Genomic DNA, 16,415 nt, shown 5'->3' with positions numbered 1-16,415 from the left:
GAACTTCTCTTATGACATTAGGGTCAATCTCAACTATGCATGGCCCCATAACCAACCCTGGGGCCCCGCCCACATAGACCACACCCACCCAAAATTGCCTTTACTATAATTTCTTCATTTCTACACCGATTCACTTCAAATTGATATTGAACTTCTCTTATGACAATACAGTCACTCTCAACTATGCATGGCCCCATTACCAACCCTGGGGCGCCCCGCCCACATAGACCACACCCACCCAAAATTGCCTTTTACTATAATTTCTTCATTTCTACACCGATTCACTTCAAATTGATACTGAACCTCTCTTATGACAATACGGTCAATCTCAACTATGCATGGCCCCATTACCAACCCAGGGGCCCCGCCCACATAGACCACACTCACCCAAAATTGCCTTTTACTATAATTTCTTCATTTCTACACCGATTCACTTCAAATTGATACTGAACTTCTCTTATGACAATACGGTCAATCTCAACTATGCATGGCACAATTACCAACCCTGGGGCGCCCTGCCCACATATGTCACACCCACCCAAAATTGCCTTTTACTATAACTTCTTCATTTCTACACCAATTCACTTCTAATTGATGATGAACTTCTCTTATGACAATACGGTCAATCTCAGCTATGCATGGCCCAATTACCAACCCTGGGGCACACCTAGGTCAAACATTCGGCGTGGGGATACGCGTCGGCCTCTGCCGCGCCATTTCTAGTTTATGCATTGTTATGCATGAGTTAAAACTCATTTTGAAATATGGGATTTATTTGTTTTGTAGTTTTTATTTTTACTTTTTGACGTCATAAGTGTGAGTTTTCGATATAACTTCTTAGCTTACCGATTTATTTACAAAACATGATATCACAGTTGGTTTAAAGGATTTCTACTTTAAATTGTTTGTATGACTCTGCTTTGCATAGTTCCTTTAACATTTGATAACTTATCATAAACCAAATCGCGACCGCGACAGTTGATCGACAATGAGACCTGCATGCTTTAAAGTATTTGGTCAAACCATTGAATGGTTCATATGTGAAATCCTTAAGACCATATCGTCATCTAGAGATTTCAGGTAATACACTTTTTTACTTGAAACGTTTTATATTTACCATTTTGACGAATAAACACACGGCTCAATAACTGTGTGTATTGTTCAGCTAATTGCAGACTTGACTTTATTGTTTTATGTAATAATAGTATTAGTGGAATTTCTCAATTTCTGATATAATTTATTGTGTAGTTAACTGCGAATAATTTTCAACAGCGAATAAAAATTGAAACGTTTTGGATGAAGAAACATAATAGTTTAACGTTGATTCACTGTACATCTTATCCATACATTAAGATATGCATCTGACGAAGTGTCTTATTTTGTAGTTGGTTCTATAAAGTTAACATGCAAAACTCGTAAAATGATTTGACCGGCTTACAGATAGTTACTCGACATTAACGATTAAAGTTTAGCGGTCGCTATGGTCGGCTAATTTTCATTAATTATGGATATGCATTCTTGGTGCATTTGTTGGCGTCGCACTGAAGTGCGGCGACTAGTATGTAATACGTTTTTTTTCCGCTTATGCGAGGAGAAGTTATTTTACGGATCAATGTATATATTTTTGTTGTCAGAATATCTTGCATAGTGGTGATTTTTTGTGTAAGTTAGTGTAAATAAGTACTGCATTTGTGCCTATTACATTTACTACAACATTTATTGCCAATAATGCAAAACTAATTCTTTTAATTAATAACTGATCACAGGGACTGTGCAATAATAAAAGATCACAGGGACTGGGCAAATACGCGAACCGGTAAAACTTTTTGGTTTTGTATAAAACAAAACTTCTTTGTTCAAATATCCTAGCAACCACATAGTTACAAATAAATAATAAGTCTTGATAAAGGAAGCAGCCGTGTACCAATGAGGAGAACCATCACAGCACCCCAGTCTCATTACTATCAAGTCCTCCTACAGGTTTTTTTTTAAGAACCACATATAGAAGGCCACAGGCCTGACCCGTATCTTGCCAGTGGTATGGACTCTTTGGTATGGAACTTTCACTATCCAGCGTTTAAACTTCCGGGTTTACATTTAAACCGACTATTAATAGCGTATTAATATCTTAGTTAGAAGGTGATTTTTCAAGCGGTTCCGTAGTGTAGTGGTTACACGTTCGCTTCACATGTGAGAGGCCCAAGGTTCGAGTCCCAGTAGAATCAAATTATTTTATTTGTGTTCTATGTTAACTTTTTGTTTTGATGTAGACATTTTAGTTTAAATAAATATGCTGTTTTATTGTAACCATTTTTTTTAATTATGCCCATGAAATATATGTGTCAGAGGGGGGGGGAGTTTGTAAACACATTAAAACTTTTACAGTGTTTTCATATCAATGAGTACTCAACCCCTATCGTAAATGAGCAACGTAAGAATAAGTTCAGAATCATCTCCCCTTTAAGTTGAGAAAAATAGGAAATTACGCTTACAAGATGAAGCAGATTTTTTAAAACCTACACAGTTCTGTTTTTATTAATGAAAACTGCACACGGATGCCAGTAAAAACAGGAAACCAATGTAAATAAAATGAACTATGAAATATTTGGGGGTTACAACACAAAATCATAGATAATGGTAACTTGGGGGTTATATTACAAAATCATAGATAATGGTTATACCAGTATCTTTTCTATTTTGTTTAAAATAATCGGCCAATATATTAATATTTACAGTAGAAAAAAAATCGTTCCAGGTAATATCATTAAATGCCTTTTACACTAAAATTCCCGACGCCCTTTGATGCTTTGCATCAATACTTATCTTGTTAATGTATGAAATAATATTTTCATGCGCTTATCTTGATGACAACAGGACATTCAAATACTATTTTTTCATTAACAATTATATTGAAACATTGTTTATTGAGTCGAATACCTATTTCCGGTTTAGATAGATACTTGATTCCCTATATTTTTAATGCATTTGAATGATGGCTGTAAAAAGGAGTGATGTGCATCAAACCAATTTTGCGTGTAGGTCATTCGTTATTTGCACTTTCTTTATTTAGACATATCGAATTAAGTCGGTCGAGGTAAAGTAATTCGATAACATATAACCTGTGGAGTTGTATCAAGCGGAAACAATTGATGCATAATCAGGCATTTATGTTATTGGTTGTTCGCTTGCGGACAACTAAGGTTAGTAGAGTGCGTTGCAAGTCGGTCTGCTCTTAACTACGCTGAGAACGATAACCACCGCATCTGCCTGTTTATACTTCACCACTGGTACACTGCAGACAGTGACTCTGTGTATGTAATCAATAGTGTTTAACAGATAGTGCGGCGGCATTGGCCCGTTTGTCATTGAAATCTGTACATATTGGCGCTTTCAGGGAAAACGGGACTTAATGCATGTGAAATAAGTGGTGTCGCAGATTAGCCTGTGCACACTGATTAGCCTGTGCACTGCGCACAAGATAATCAAAGACGCCACTTTCTGATTACATGGTGTTTTTCGTTTAAAGAGAGTTTCTGGTACTGGGATGACAATTAATGCATATGCATTAAGCCCTGTTTTCCAAAAAATGAAGCTTAAATTATTTTTTTCTATTAATGATTTGAAAAAAAAAGATAAAAATGATAATCACTTCAAAGTAACCTCGATAACAAGGCAAATCAACAAAATCACTTTTAAATCAAATAAACAACCAATGAGTTCTAAATTATAACATTGTGGCAATTTTATTAAACATCTAAAAGGGACCTTTTCACATTTTGTCATTAAACGCTTAATATTTATTAATGTAACATTTGATCTTAAAAGATCCATTTAAAAAACAAGAATAAAATTAAAGAAACAAAAAATTTACACTCAACTGGGCTCGAACCACTGAACCCTGGAATAAAAGTCAATCGTTTAGACCATCCATGCTCATACAATGAGAGATGTATTTTACACTTTATATAAGCAATCATCGTAGTATGAAAAAATATTACGACAACAACAGAACTGTCCAAATTATTAAATCGTTTAATTTTGTCAATTTACCAAAACGTGAAAAGGTCTCTTTAATGTCTTCAGATAAGCAAATTGAATGAATTCAATACACTGTCAGATTGTACATCATGAATAACTTACAGGTTTAGTGGTTGCCTGTTAGTCTGGGGCCAGTAGATTTAAGCACAGGAAACTAAATTTCAAAACTTGGTTACAGTTGGGCTTAAAAGCAGGGCAACTCGCTTTTTCAAAGCTTGAAACAACTCAATCCAATTAAACATAGAATACAAAATGGCGACTGTGGATCAATTAGGCCTAGGAAATGATTCAATTCCGGCTCACAACAAAACATGATGCATTTAAAGTCTGTCATGTCGGCAAAATTGTTGCTCAAATTAAAGAAAATAAATAAAGTATTAGATACACATAACACAACATGTACATGATTCTAGGCTTGTTGTTCTTTAGCAAGACAACCAAAATTCTAAAGATGGTTGCCAGTGCAGCAACCATTTGCGAAAAAAAGAGACATATTGTTGTTATTTTGTCTAAGTTTTTCTCTGTAACGTAAATATGAGGATAAACAGTGCAAACACATCTCGACCTGTGCTTTAAGACACCATCTTTATAAATTTGAATGGGTTGTGTTTATTTCAAACTGCCGATATAAAAGGCTATAACATAATTTTGAAAACTAAGTTGCGTCTAAGATTATGCAATAGCGAAAAACTTCAGTGCCTTTAGCGCTTTGATTTTATTTAGTTAATCGTCTGCTGCGTTTTCGTAGATTGAGAGATCCATACGCTGAAAATTAAAATCAAACAACAGCAACATATTGCTGATGTAAAATAAGGTGAGGAAAATGTGAAATAAGGTGAGGAAAATGTGAAATAAGGTGAGGAAAATGTGATTTGTATATAAAATTTATTTGTGCCTATTGTAAAAACTTATTGTGATGGACGTTATGTAAGAATGTGCTTTTAATGTTAATTGTGCAATTATGTTTGTTAATGTGTAGGATACATTTATAGTATTTGAATATAAACTATTCACCTTTTGATATGACTTTTATAATGATTTTGTAACATATTTTGCTCTGTAACGATATTAATGCATTAAAACCTAATCATTTAATGCTGATACAAAACAAAACCATTTCTTTTTTTAAATGAGGTTAGGTTTGAATGTAATTGGGTAACAAGGTTTCGCAAATGGAGTTATTCTTTTGACAATGTAAACACACATCTACTGTAGTGGCCATACATCATCCATTCTAATAAAATTGGTGTTATATTGAAAAAAAATATCCCAGCACTTACCAATGTCCACCTGAAAAAGGCAATGCGATTATTTTTCAAAATCAGGTACCCGACTTTCGGGGTAATGCGTCTTTCGTATTTCACATTTTAATGCATACAACTAGTATTAATCAATTTAAAGGTCGCACAAAAAATCCAAAAATATCTGCCATAAACTGTCAATCACCACGTTTAAGGCTCGGTCAGACCGACTAACGAATATGTAACGGAGAGAAAACGGACAAAATATGCAGATCTTGGTTATCCGGTGATGAAATTTACCTGCTCTGCCGCTCAAGACGCTCGCAATCGGTGTGTGAAGCGTAGAAAAAAACAAAATGACCGCACAAGTACCGGTGACGGAACGGAAATAAACGTACGTTTAACGGATATGTACCGGATAATTAACGGTCGGCTTACGGATATAACCGTGCGAGTAACGGACTTCTACCGTATAAAACGGCAGTGAAGCGCATTAGTACCGGAGAAAACGTTCTCCCAACGTGATAAAACGGAAAAGTACCGAACATCAAATTACAAAAAACGGTCATTTAATGTCATGCTTCATTTATATTTTAAAGTATCATACTTTTGATTTGCTTTGTTTTTAACGCATATGCTTGTTTGTTTCTGTATTATGAATGTTAATGTACACTTACGCAAAAAATTAAATAAATAAATAAATAAATAAATCTTGGTCGGTTGAACACTTTTATATTTTCTTTCCGATGAAAAAGAAGGGTACATCCTCAGTATCATGTGGCAAAGCTTCAAGTTCTGGCAGGTCAAGGTCTCCGTTATCAGCTGCTGCCTTTAGGTCTGACTCTTTCCACAACTGTGCATCGGATGAAGAATCACGGCCTCCAATGTCAGCCCAGGCGAACTTGTAGCCGGAATTATCCAGAGCTAGCAGGGCAACGGAAAAGTACTTCGTGTAGTTTAAATACGTAGACCCGGATCTTGGTGGACATTTGCAGGCAATATGTTTGCCATCAATAGCACCAAGCGTGTGAAGGAAGTTCCGGCTGTCCCTGAAGCCGTCCGCTATTCGCGTCCAATCGGCAGCTGTTGTTGGCAACGGCATCACCTCGTCAGCACACTCATCTATGACTGCTCTACAAATCTAACGTGTAAAAGATAACAGTATGATAAGCTAGCGTGGATTATAAGTGTATGACACAGTAGTTAATCCATGACTTTTAGCGAGTGGATGATTAGGTAAAAATATACTACTTGATAAACGGTGCATATAACTGTGTGCATTTCAAGATATGCGCACAAGACAGTACTAATCGAATTATATACAATTTAGGAGATAAGTGTTGTAGTGCGCGCACTAATCTATTTGTCTTTTATACTATACCGATAAGTAAACACAATGCAATTCATATAAAATGATGATAGAATTAGACATTAAAATATATAAATATATTAAAATGGCTAACAGAAGCCTTTTAAAATTAATTTTAGCACTATAGTAAATTAAGCGGTACTACTTCTGGCACGAGAAGAGAAATAGTGTTGTGGGGTACCCTCCAGCCGAATCGCACATCACGGTACTTTGAACCAGACACAAGATGCCGCAGCTCAATTGTAAGCTTCAACCCTGGTTAAATTGAAGACTGTAGTTGTTTCGTTACTCTTGGGACCACTCGTGCGAGAATCTCATCGAACAACTCGGGTGGCATTATCATGATGTTGATGAATGCGCATTGGTCCTCTCGTCGTAGATGGACCATAAGTTGGTCATACAGACCGAACTGACGCCTCCGCTCGGGACCCAGCCAAGCCCTGATCCACCATGTGCGCTGCCTCCGTCTTCTTGCTCGCTTTTGCGCAAGACGATGCATGGCCAGATTAGCATCCAAAAGGCCAATCTGGGCCTACACGAGAGTGACTTGACACTCTAATTGAATGCGAGCTAGACACTCCATTGCACATGTCCTTCTCACAAGGCGTACCCAAATGAAATGATACTTCGACCCACAGGTTAATTACGTTTAAATGTATGTCAACAGTTTTGTTCCGCCACACTTCTCCCACTTTTTTATACGTTAGCTGTCCGTTATTATCTGTTGAAAATGCGTTAGGACCAGGACAGCCGGACATAAACGGACATCAACCGGATACAGGAGGTGTAACGCACGAGTTCCGAACAAACCGTAAACTAACGTATGAAGACCGAACATCAGACGGAAATCTCTGTCCGTTTTATCCGGTGGAAAATTTTGAACATGCTCAAAACTTCCCAATAGATGGAATGGATGTCACCGGACATCGCCGAACAAGGAGCGGATTCACCGGATATGAAACGGACATTAAACGGATAAGAACGGATAAGAACGGACACGAACGGATAAAATTATTTCATGTCCGTTTCTCGTCCGTTACCTCGGTGTGACCGGGCCTTTACAATCAAACATTTAAAAATGAAATGAACTCCGTGTAATATCGCCTTATTTTGTTTTTACATTTCTGCAACCCACACCGGTCTCCGAGTGTGAGCATAAAGCTAGGACTAGTTGGTCAATATAAAAACAAGACAGCAACTCTAATATGCAACTCACATGTTCTAATTCGTCGGTCGTTTATAGGTACTTCGAGAGATCCCGCGGTCGATGTTCGCGGCAGGCAAACGTTATAATCAACTTTGTTTGATAGTATAAGTATTTAAGAATATTCCAAATAAAATGGTGTTGATTGTGAAAAAATTAAATGAAATAAAAGCAAATAACTAAGTGTAAAAAAGTTCTAAAATTACAATTTCCCCTTTCTAAAACAGTCAATAAAACGTATTTTAAAATTCAAGGTTTAGGTAGTTACTGCCTGATCAGTGTTTGTACCAAGAAAACATATTTTATGATAAATTGAGAATTGATTGTACAGAATTAAATTATTTATCATTTCACATATCTAAACATACGTTTGCACACTAAAACTATTGTACAGTGGAACTCCACTAAACCGGACACCCTCGGGACCGAGAGGAAATTCCGGTTTAGAGAGGATCCGGTTTAAAGGGTTTCCACTGTATATTGAAACTATGAATTCAGAATATCAATGCTTAGGTGAGCAATATGAAGTAAGCAATGTGAGCTATTTTGGGCACGAATACCTTCGTTTACAAATAATTAACTACACTTTATTAATACCTCTAAGCAGTTGATAGTTGAATATTTATATATTGCATAAGTTAATGAGACTTTTACAATTTTTAACTGCAGCATGGTTATGGCAAATCAGTTGTGCAAACGTGGATGTTCTTGATTTTTTTTGCAGTTCTTTTGCAGTTTTTATTTTTCGATCGGGGAAACATAGAACATTTCTATGCTCAAAGTTTGTATTTAGCTTCGGCCATAATTGTTTTCAAAAATTATTTTAAAAATGACTTTTGACTAGATATTGTTTATTTGTCTGGTTTTCTGAGGGGTGATAACAACAGTTGTGTTCTTATTTTCTTTGTTCCACTTGTTACACCTCATTCAATATCACACATGCATGTAAAGTGCATTTATACCTATGTATTAATTTTTTAACCAGTTTGAACTCATCATTTAGTTTCCTCAACGATGCAGTGTGCCAAGTGTAGATCAGGTCTTTTTTGGTGGTGGCGTTTTTGTCCAGAATGCGGAGAAAAGGTCATTAAACAACCGGGTAAGTAAATATAATTGACTTTAGATTTAACCAACAAATCATTTTGTAGTCTTTATCATTCGGTAATGAAGCTCATTGTAAACTAAACCTTTTGTGAAAGCTTGATCCAGTGAGCAAACGCATTGTAATCTCAGAGTCTTATTTAATCTGTTAATATTTATTTCCCATGTACAAAACAACGCCTGTGGCTTTTGTTGCCAAAATGATAATATTGCTCTATCACGCCAAGGAAAAGTTTCGATTTTTAGGTCATAGCTGTTTCAAATTATGAATAATGAGATAAAGGACCTTATAGGTCATGCCTTTTAATACATTTATTGATATCATTTAACAAAACACACTGAAAGAGCAAAATGCAATTGTTCATTTATAACGACACAATTTTAAAGTAAGTTTCAACTTACCTCACGTAAGCCCGCTAAGTTCCCGTATACGCATGCCCCCTGCAAACTATCTCAAGTACATGGAAGCAATTGATGGCATTACATGGGTTTTTAATCGTCTGCGATCGGGAGATAGCCAATTGTTGTCCTAAGGGAAATAATTTAAACAATATTTGTAGAGGTCTACCGGCGTTTTGAGGTTTGTTTAATTTATACCCCTGAGGTGAAACATGGCAACCTCTGTGCTGTCGAATACAGTGGTCTAGTCTTGTTTAAAACTTTACGAAAACTTTAACATTTGCACGCTAACGGAACGGAACGGAAACGCCGACGCCGGGGTGAGCAGGATAGCTCCACTTTATATATTTCATATAAAATAGTCGAGCTAAAAATGATTAATGTTTTTTTTTCTTTGAGATGTTTTGCCTTAGTCTCGGTGGTTGAATATTATGTTTATACAACCACTTGTCCAAAACAAACGTTTACACTTTTGTAATTTTCCATTTTAAAAAATTGTTATCAATAAGTTTCTGTGTATACACTTACCATTTGATTAACGTATCATAATTTTATGATGGTTATCATCTTTTAAAAATATTTTTTAATGACGAAAATGCAAGTCTTTCGGTGAAAAACTTTCCTAAAGATAAACATTATAAGCGACAATGATGCTAATAACATAAACATAAGTTTACATTTATTTTATGGCCCAAATATTCATTATCACAAACTCCATTATAAATCACAACGAACAGACCAGATTTTGCCAAAAAGACGTTATTCGTTGTATTAGATACACAGTTGCAAAGACAGGCTGTATATGGTAAATATTTAAAATTAGTGAAGGAAGTATTTCAAAATAAATTTAAACAATTTCAATCACGTGTACTATTCAACGCGCAAACATGTAAGTTACCTGTTTATAGTTTTAAAATTAACTGCATATTTAAAATGTTTTCATTTCATTTCAGATCGAAACGAAGGAGGTATTCAAGAAAATGAAATGGTACCCATCATTTGATATATTTGTCATATTTGTTAAACAAAATGAGCTCATTTGTTTATTTTACCTAAGCACAAAGCCATTAACGGTGATATTTTGTCTCCAGTTTGTTATGTCTTCTCCCGTTTAAAAAAATCTTTAACCGGAAAAGCACTCACTTGATTACACAATCGCGTTATATTAATGTTTATTACTTTTATCTGTAACACATTCCTATTTAAAACAAATATTGATAATTGATTTGTGGTTTCAGTCAAATTCTATTACAGCAAGAAGAGAAATATTTTTTCCCAAATCTGATGATCGTATTTTTAATTTATGTCACCGAAATATTCCTCAGGATACCTTGTTTCAAACTCGTGTTTTATAACACAACGCGACTGATATAATGATTTATCATACCATCGCATTGATATCTGCCTGATATAACGTTGCCTGATATATTTTTTATATCATGGTCAACAGTAAGTTCTTATATCAGTCAATGTTTGGAGTTACGTGGGATTGGCAATTAAGTCAACAATTTCTATACACATGAATCAGGTTCAACAAAACAAACAATTTGATACCAAGAACGTACATATTTTATTCTAGTTTAAAGTCTAAAAATCACAAAAACGTTCATTTTTTAAAAATCACAACAGCCCGCACTGCAGAAGTTAAATGACGTCATCAATGGGGCAATAAATCTTAAATATCGATATAGTCATTGCACTCGCAAGTGTTGTACAGAAAGTCAAGACAAATGATACCTGTATGCTAATCCTGAACAATTTAAACAAACGATTTAACACACTTATCATATGTCATTATTGACACCATCATAAAAATGTCAATTTCAATACACATCTCCAAAATGGCGTCTCCAAACTATTCGGTGAAATGTGTTGTTTGATTAAATTTGTCGCTGCAGTCCATCCCTGATTCCAATTCAAGACGTTTATAATTAAAGCGGTTGTACTCTTCCCATTCGTAGTGCAAACAACTTTTTTTCTCTTTACGATGTTTAAAATAAGCGATTATTCGTGTTGTCTTTTCGAACGCCGTTTCTACATGTATGTCAACGTGTAAAAGCCGGATCAGCAAAATCAGCGGGGATCCGTACATTTTAAATATAAAGAAATGGATTGTTTTGCAGATGTTTAGGAAAATGTGGTATGATAAAAAGAAAAACAGGTCACTGTCCCATCGTTTTGTAATATATCAGGCTCGGCACGAATAACATAACGGCTCGGCAAGCCTCGCCGTTATATAATTCTAAGCCTCGCCTGATATATATTCAAAACGATGGGACAGTAACCTGTTATTCTCTATATAGTGGTATCGTACCATTTGATTGTCAATTAACGGCTTATCAATTTTTGATATATGTTCACAACCAATTTCTTCAGTGCCACTGAAGAGTCATAATGTATTATTGTACTGTCTTGTTTTCATTACCGTTTTAAACTCTGTTTAGAAATAATTGTTTTTCATCGAAGGAACCAGTGAAATGTACAGGAGGGTCATAGGGACATTGCATGATTTTAATGGCGGATTGGAGAGTAAACAAAAAATTGGTTCTATGCGTTAAAACTACTAAGCTTGTTAACAAACAACGCAGCGAAAGACTGTTTATCTAATATTATCCTTAGTTTTGTGAACGCAAATTTTCATATATTTATCCATTTTGCTTAAAAGCAATTTAATTCGTCTTAACGTTGACAAACTTTTAATTATAGCATCCACACGACCCCATTTAAATTTTTATTGTGATCGCCAAGGCCCATCAAACGTATATTCGATAAAGAATGGTATATTAAAATATGCTTCGGCTGTATTCAATTGCTTTGTTATTTTATTGTGTTTTTACCCAACCAGTATACGGTCTTTTAGATCCATTACTTACTTACTTGTTGCAAACAATAATTTCGACTGGAAACAGTTCAATAATGATTTTGGTAATAAGGATGATGATGATAATAAATACGATGCAAATCATGAGCATCACCGATGATAATGTATTCTGATAAATGTTACTTCTGACACTGATGATAATTATCTAGTAATAAGAACGATATAACAAATTAACGGCGCCTAATTATTCTATGTCATATCAGGTCACTGTCCGAGAAGAAAATGTTAGTCCCCACCAACATTTAAGATAAAGTAGCCAACCAGCAATTGTTCATGATTTTTAAGTGACAGCACCTTGGAACTCATCTTTCAGGACTGTCGTGAAAAAAGTAACTAAAGTCAATTAAGGTACATTGGTGAATGAGGGATGATTTTAACAGTTTTTACGAAATCCAATCAAAAGTGTATAAAATTAACACACAGCATACGTTATATATATATAATATATATATATATATATAATATATATTTGTTTTACCAACACAAATATATATATAAATTATATTTATTAATTTAATGCGATTTGTAACTGCTATATTCAGTAGATATGCATTACAAAAAATGTTTATAATTTACTAAGAAAAAAATTGTCTATTGAAAAGACGATTGTTCCAATTTTTGCCTATTAAGCCCGAAAATGAGTTCGTCGTTGAGATGAAATTAAACATTTGAACAATTAAACACATTCAATAGTTAACAAACAAACATACTTAGACAAATTAAGAATTATATCATTTCAATTAAATCCCTCAGACGAATTAATATATAAGAACATTTGCTATACGTTTTGAGTGAGAAGTGCTGTTCCTTATATAAAGAAAATGCTGAAAGTGTGAATAAAGATAGCTCTATCTAAAGCTATATTTTTTTTTATGTAAAATTTGTGTTTATTTTAATCCAGATACAAAAAGACGAGGTTATCAAGCTTCTGGAAGATATTAACCAAAGTGACGTTCCGAAACTGATGCTAATGCTAGAAGCGAAATACAATGAAATGGACAATACTATGATAAAAGTGGCATTGGTCGGCCCAACAGGAAGTGGAAAATCAAGTCTTATTAATGCTTTAAGATGCATTAAGGACGACGAAAAAGGTGCTGCAAAAACCGGATGCACTGAAACAACAAAAGAACCGACAGGCTATCCATTCCCAAATCACAAGAACGTGCAACTCTGGGACATGCCGGGTGTTGGGTCGATAAACTTTACAAAAGATGATTATATAGAAAGAATGAAATTTGAAGATTTTGATTTCATTTTGCTCGTGACAAGCACGCGTTTTACTGCGGATGATGCATGGTTGGCAAATAACATCAAAGCTAAATTTCCCGTCGCCAAAATATTTTTCATAAGAACGAAAATTGAAAACGACATTAGAAACATAAATGGTGGAAGAAGGAGACCTATGACTGAAAAAGAAAAACAGGACTTACTCGACAAAATTAGAAGAGATTGCACGGATAACCTTATTAGAAGTGATTGTAGGGATCCCTGTATTTTTCTGTTAGATAATCATAGAATATACGAGTACGAGTTTCGAAAGTTTCTTGACACGCTTTTACAAACTCTCTCAGGTTTAAAGAAAAATATTCTAGTTATGGCGATGAGTATCATCACTGAAATTATAGTTCCACTAAAGATCCAACGACTTCGAGAGAGAAAATCGGAGGTCAGCAAACTAGCAGCTAAGGTGGTCGTTACTAGGAAAACAAAAGAAGAAGGCCATCCTGAATTAGATATTCTTAAGGCTGAAATAGACTTATATATGGAGCAACTTGGTATTAACAAACAATCTGTGAACAAATTTGTGGAGCTATTTGATGCGAATACTGATGATGTTGAACAATCACTTGCTTTGGTCATATTATACACGCAAACAACTTTTAATTACTATATCAAGTTGCAAGACACACAAGCCCCATCGTTTTGGTTTCATTTACCCATCATAGGCAAATGGTTGGCTTTGAAAGAACATCAAACAGAATGTTATAATATCCTTGACACCATATTGGAATGTTGCATTAAAGGAAATAAACAAATCTTTGAAATGGTCGAACAATTCGCAAAAGGTTCTACGAGAGGCGCCAAAATTATAATTGAACAAAATCTCTATTCACGTTTAGACAGTACCGCATGAAAAGAAACGTACACATTTATTTAACTCTATCATGTACAATCATAATCTTGATGTTTCAACATTAATGTTCGTCATTTATAGCATGATGCGTCGAAAAATTAGTGATAAAGTTGAAGGGGTAGTTGTTGGACTTTTGAAGACTAAACACACATATAGGAGTATTCAAAATGAGTTGAAAGCAATGGGATATTTTATTTCCTTTGGCTCCATCAAGAATATTCATGATAATATTGGATATCCACGCCAAAATATCAATGCTGGCCATCTTATGCCAAAGTTTAGTTTTCGTCGAAATGTGGCCACACCGAACGTCATCAGGAAAATCAATCGTATGATCGCCAAAGTTAATCCACCGACCCAACGTGAGATGTCGTCTATGTTAGGCATCTCTAAAGGTACTGTATATAACATTATCACAAAAATATTGGAAGTGTAACGTGATTACCGTTTCTTCGGGATGTATGCAATGGCCACAAACACCATTGGTATTTTTCAACACACGGATTTTCCTTGGGCTTTCCACACGTTTAATTAGATACTAAACTTCCTCAATTTAAACTGGAATCAATGAATAAATACACTATTAATGATTAATAATTTTTGTTTTATTCGATGGTGGACGTTTAATCACTTTACAAGCCGGTTTCGTATGGCATGTGTGACTTGGGTTGACTTGGGTTGACTTGGGTCGACTTGGGTTGACTTGGGTCGACTTGAAATGATTTGGGTCGACTTGGGATATCTTGGGTCGACTTGGGTTGACTTGGGATTTCTTGGGTTTGCTTGGGGCGACTTGGGTCGACTCGGATGTCTTAGGTGACTTGGGTCACCTCGGATGTCTTACACCTATAGCAACGAGCCTGCAGTGTCCCCTGTTTGCGTTTTGCAATGAAGACAATCGGCCAGTGGAGTACAAGCGACACTAAGCAGCTTGACTTCGGCTGACCTACGAGACCTGACACGTGCACTTACTTATATTTCCGATGGAAACCTGTGACCCGGACTTATATATGAGTCTCAAGCTTACCCAGCAAGCTATGGTATGTTATGCGCAAAGTTGCCTGGGTCACCCCCACTCAAAGGCATCCAAAGTCACAGATACTTCCAATGGTATATGGTCTCTAATCACTGCAACGTATTAAACGTTGTGATCTTTTCGGCAATCGAACGCAGACGACCTACTCCCAGAAGAGCAGCGCTTTATATACTGATAGTTCACGTGACCCGTTTGCTAAAGACACCACCCTACTATTTTATTTCATGAGAACACAACCCTACCGTTTCAAACAGTAATTGTAGAATACTGTGACTATATTATGTAACATATATTGTGCATCTTTATAACAGACTTGTTTTATTAAATCATATAACTATGTACATACAATGATCAATCCAAAATGCACATGCTATTTGCGTGGAACTTACCGAAAAGTCAAAAACTTGCACACGGGAAACGTACTTTCGTTTTAATATACATATTGGGAATGAACTCAAAGAATAATGAACCTAAAGGATAATGTATCGGCAAAAATATTGGTTTCTAATAAAGCAGGATTTTGTACCAAAAAGTCTTGAAATCAAATAGTCCAGTGGCGTGATGCTCGTCATATAACTCTAAAGTACGTGGTTCGATTATCTTTTTTAACCGATTTATTAATTGTATTATTGTTTCATATTCATTAACATTGTATTGTTTATCTTGAAATAAAGGTCAATTAAGAATAGAATTTTTCCTTCACTATGTGTTTTAAATTAGTTTTAATCATGTTCGAAAGTACACAACAAATAATTCAAGCGGACAACGTCAATAAGTTAACGTCTGTATCAATTTCTGTTTAGCTGTTATGTATAGAATGGTGTAAATAGTTAAAGGCGTCATTCAAATATAGGATTAAAAACATTAAAAATATAATATTATAAAAATGATTAAACCTGCGTATATGATGCGTGAAATTGTATAGCGAAATTTAGGTTTAATAGTAATGGCATCAAATAAATTAACAGATATTGTATACCAAGTAGTTAGCCCTTTTGAAACAAAATAA

At 35.1% G+C, this 16,415-nt stretch overlaps 1 protein-coding gene across 1 annotated transcript; it reads left to right on the top strand.

The window, feature by feature from the left end:
• The first annotated feature begins 983 nt into the window (after positions 1 to 983).
• LOC127832236 (interferon-inducible GTPase 1-like) lies at positions 984 to 16,164 on the top strand. Its single transcript, XM_052357543.1, has 4 exons — positions 984 to 1,080; positions 8,856 to 8,951; positions 10,306 to 10,340; positions 13,135 to 16,164. The coding sequence occupies exons 2-4, from the start codon at positions 8,867 to 8,869 to the stop codon at positions 14,368 to 14,370; spliced, it is 1,356 nt and encodes a 451-aa protein (XP_052213503.1). The 5' UTR covers positions 984 to 1,080; positions 8,856 to 8,866; the 3' UTR covers positions 14,371 to 16,164.
• Positions 16,165 to 16,415: the final 251 nt, after the last annotated feature.

This window comes from Dreissena polymorpha, chromosome 5 (assembly GCF_020536995.1).
Source record: "Dreissena polymorpha isolate Duluth1 chromosome 5, UMN_Dpol_1.0, whole genome shotgun sequence".
NCBI classification, from domain to species: Eukaryota; Metazoa; Mollusca; class Bivalvia; order Myida; family Dreissenidae; genus Dreissena; species Dreissena polymorpha.
Note: the sequence above shows the minus strand (reverse complement) of the source record. Positions and strands in the feature narration are given on the sequence as shown.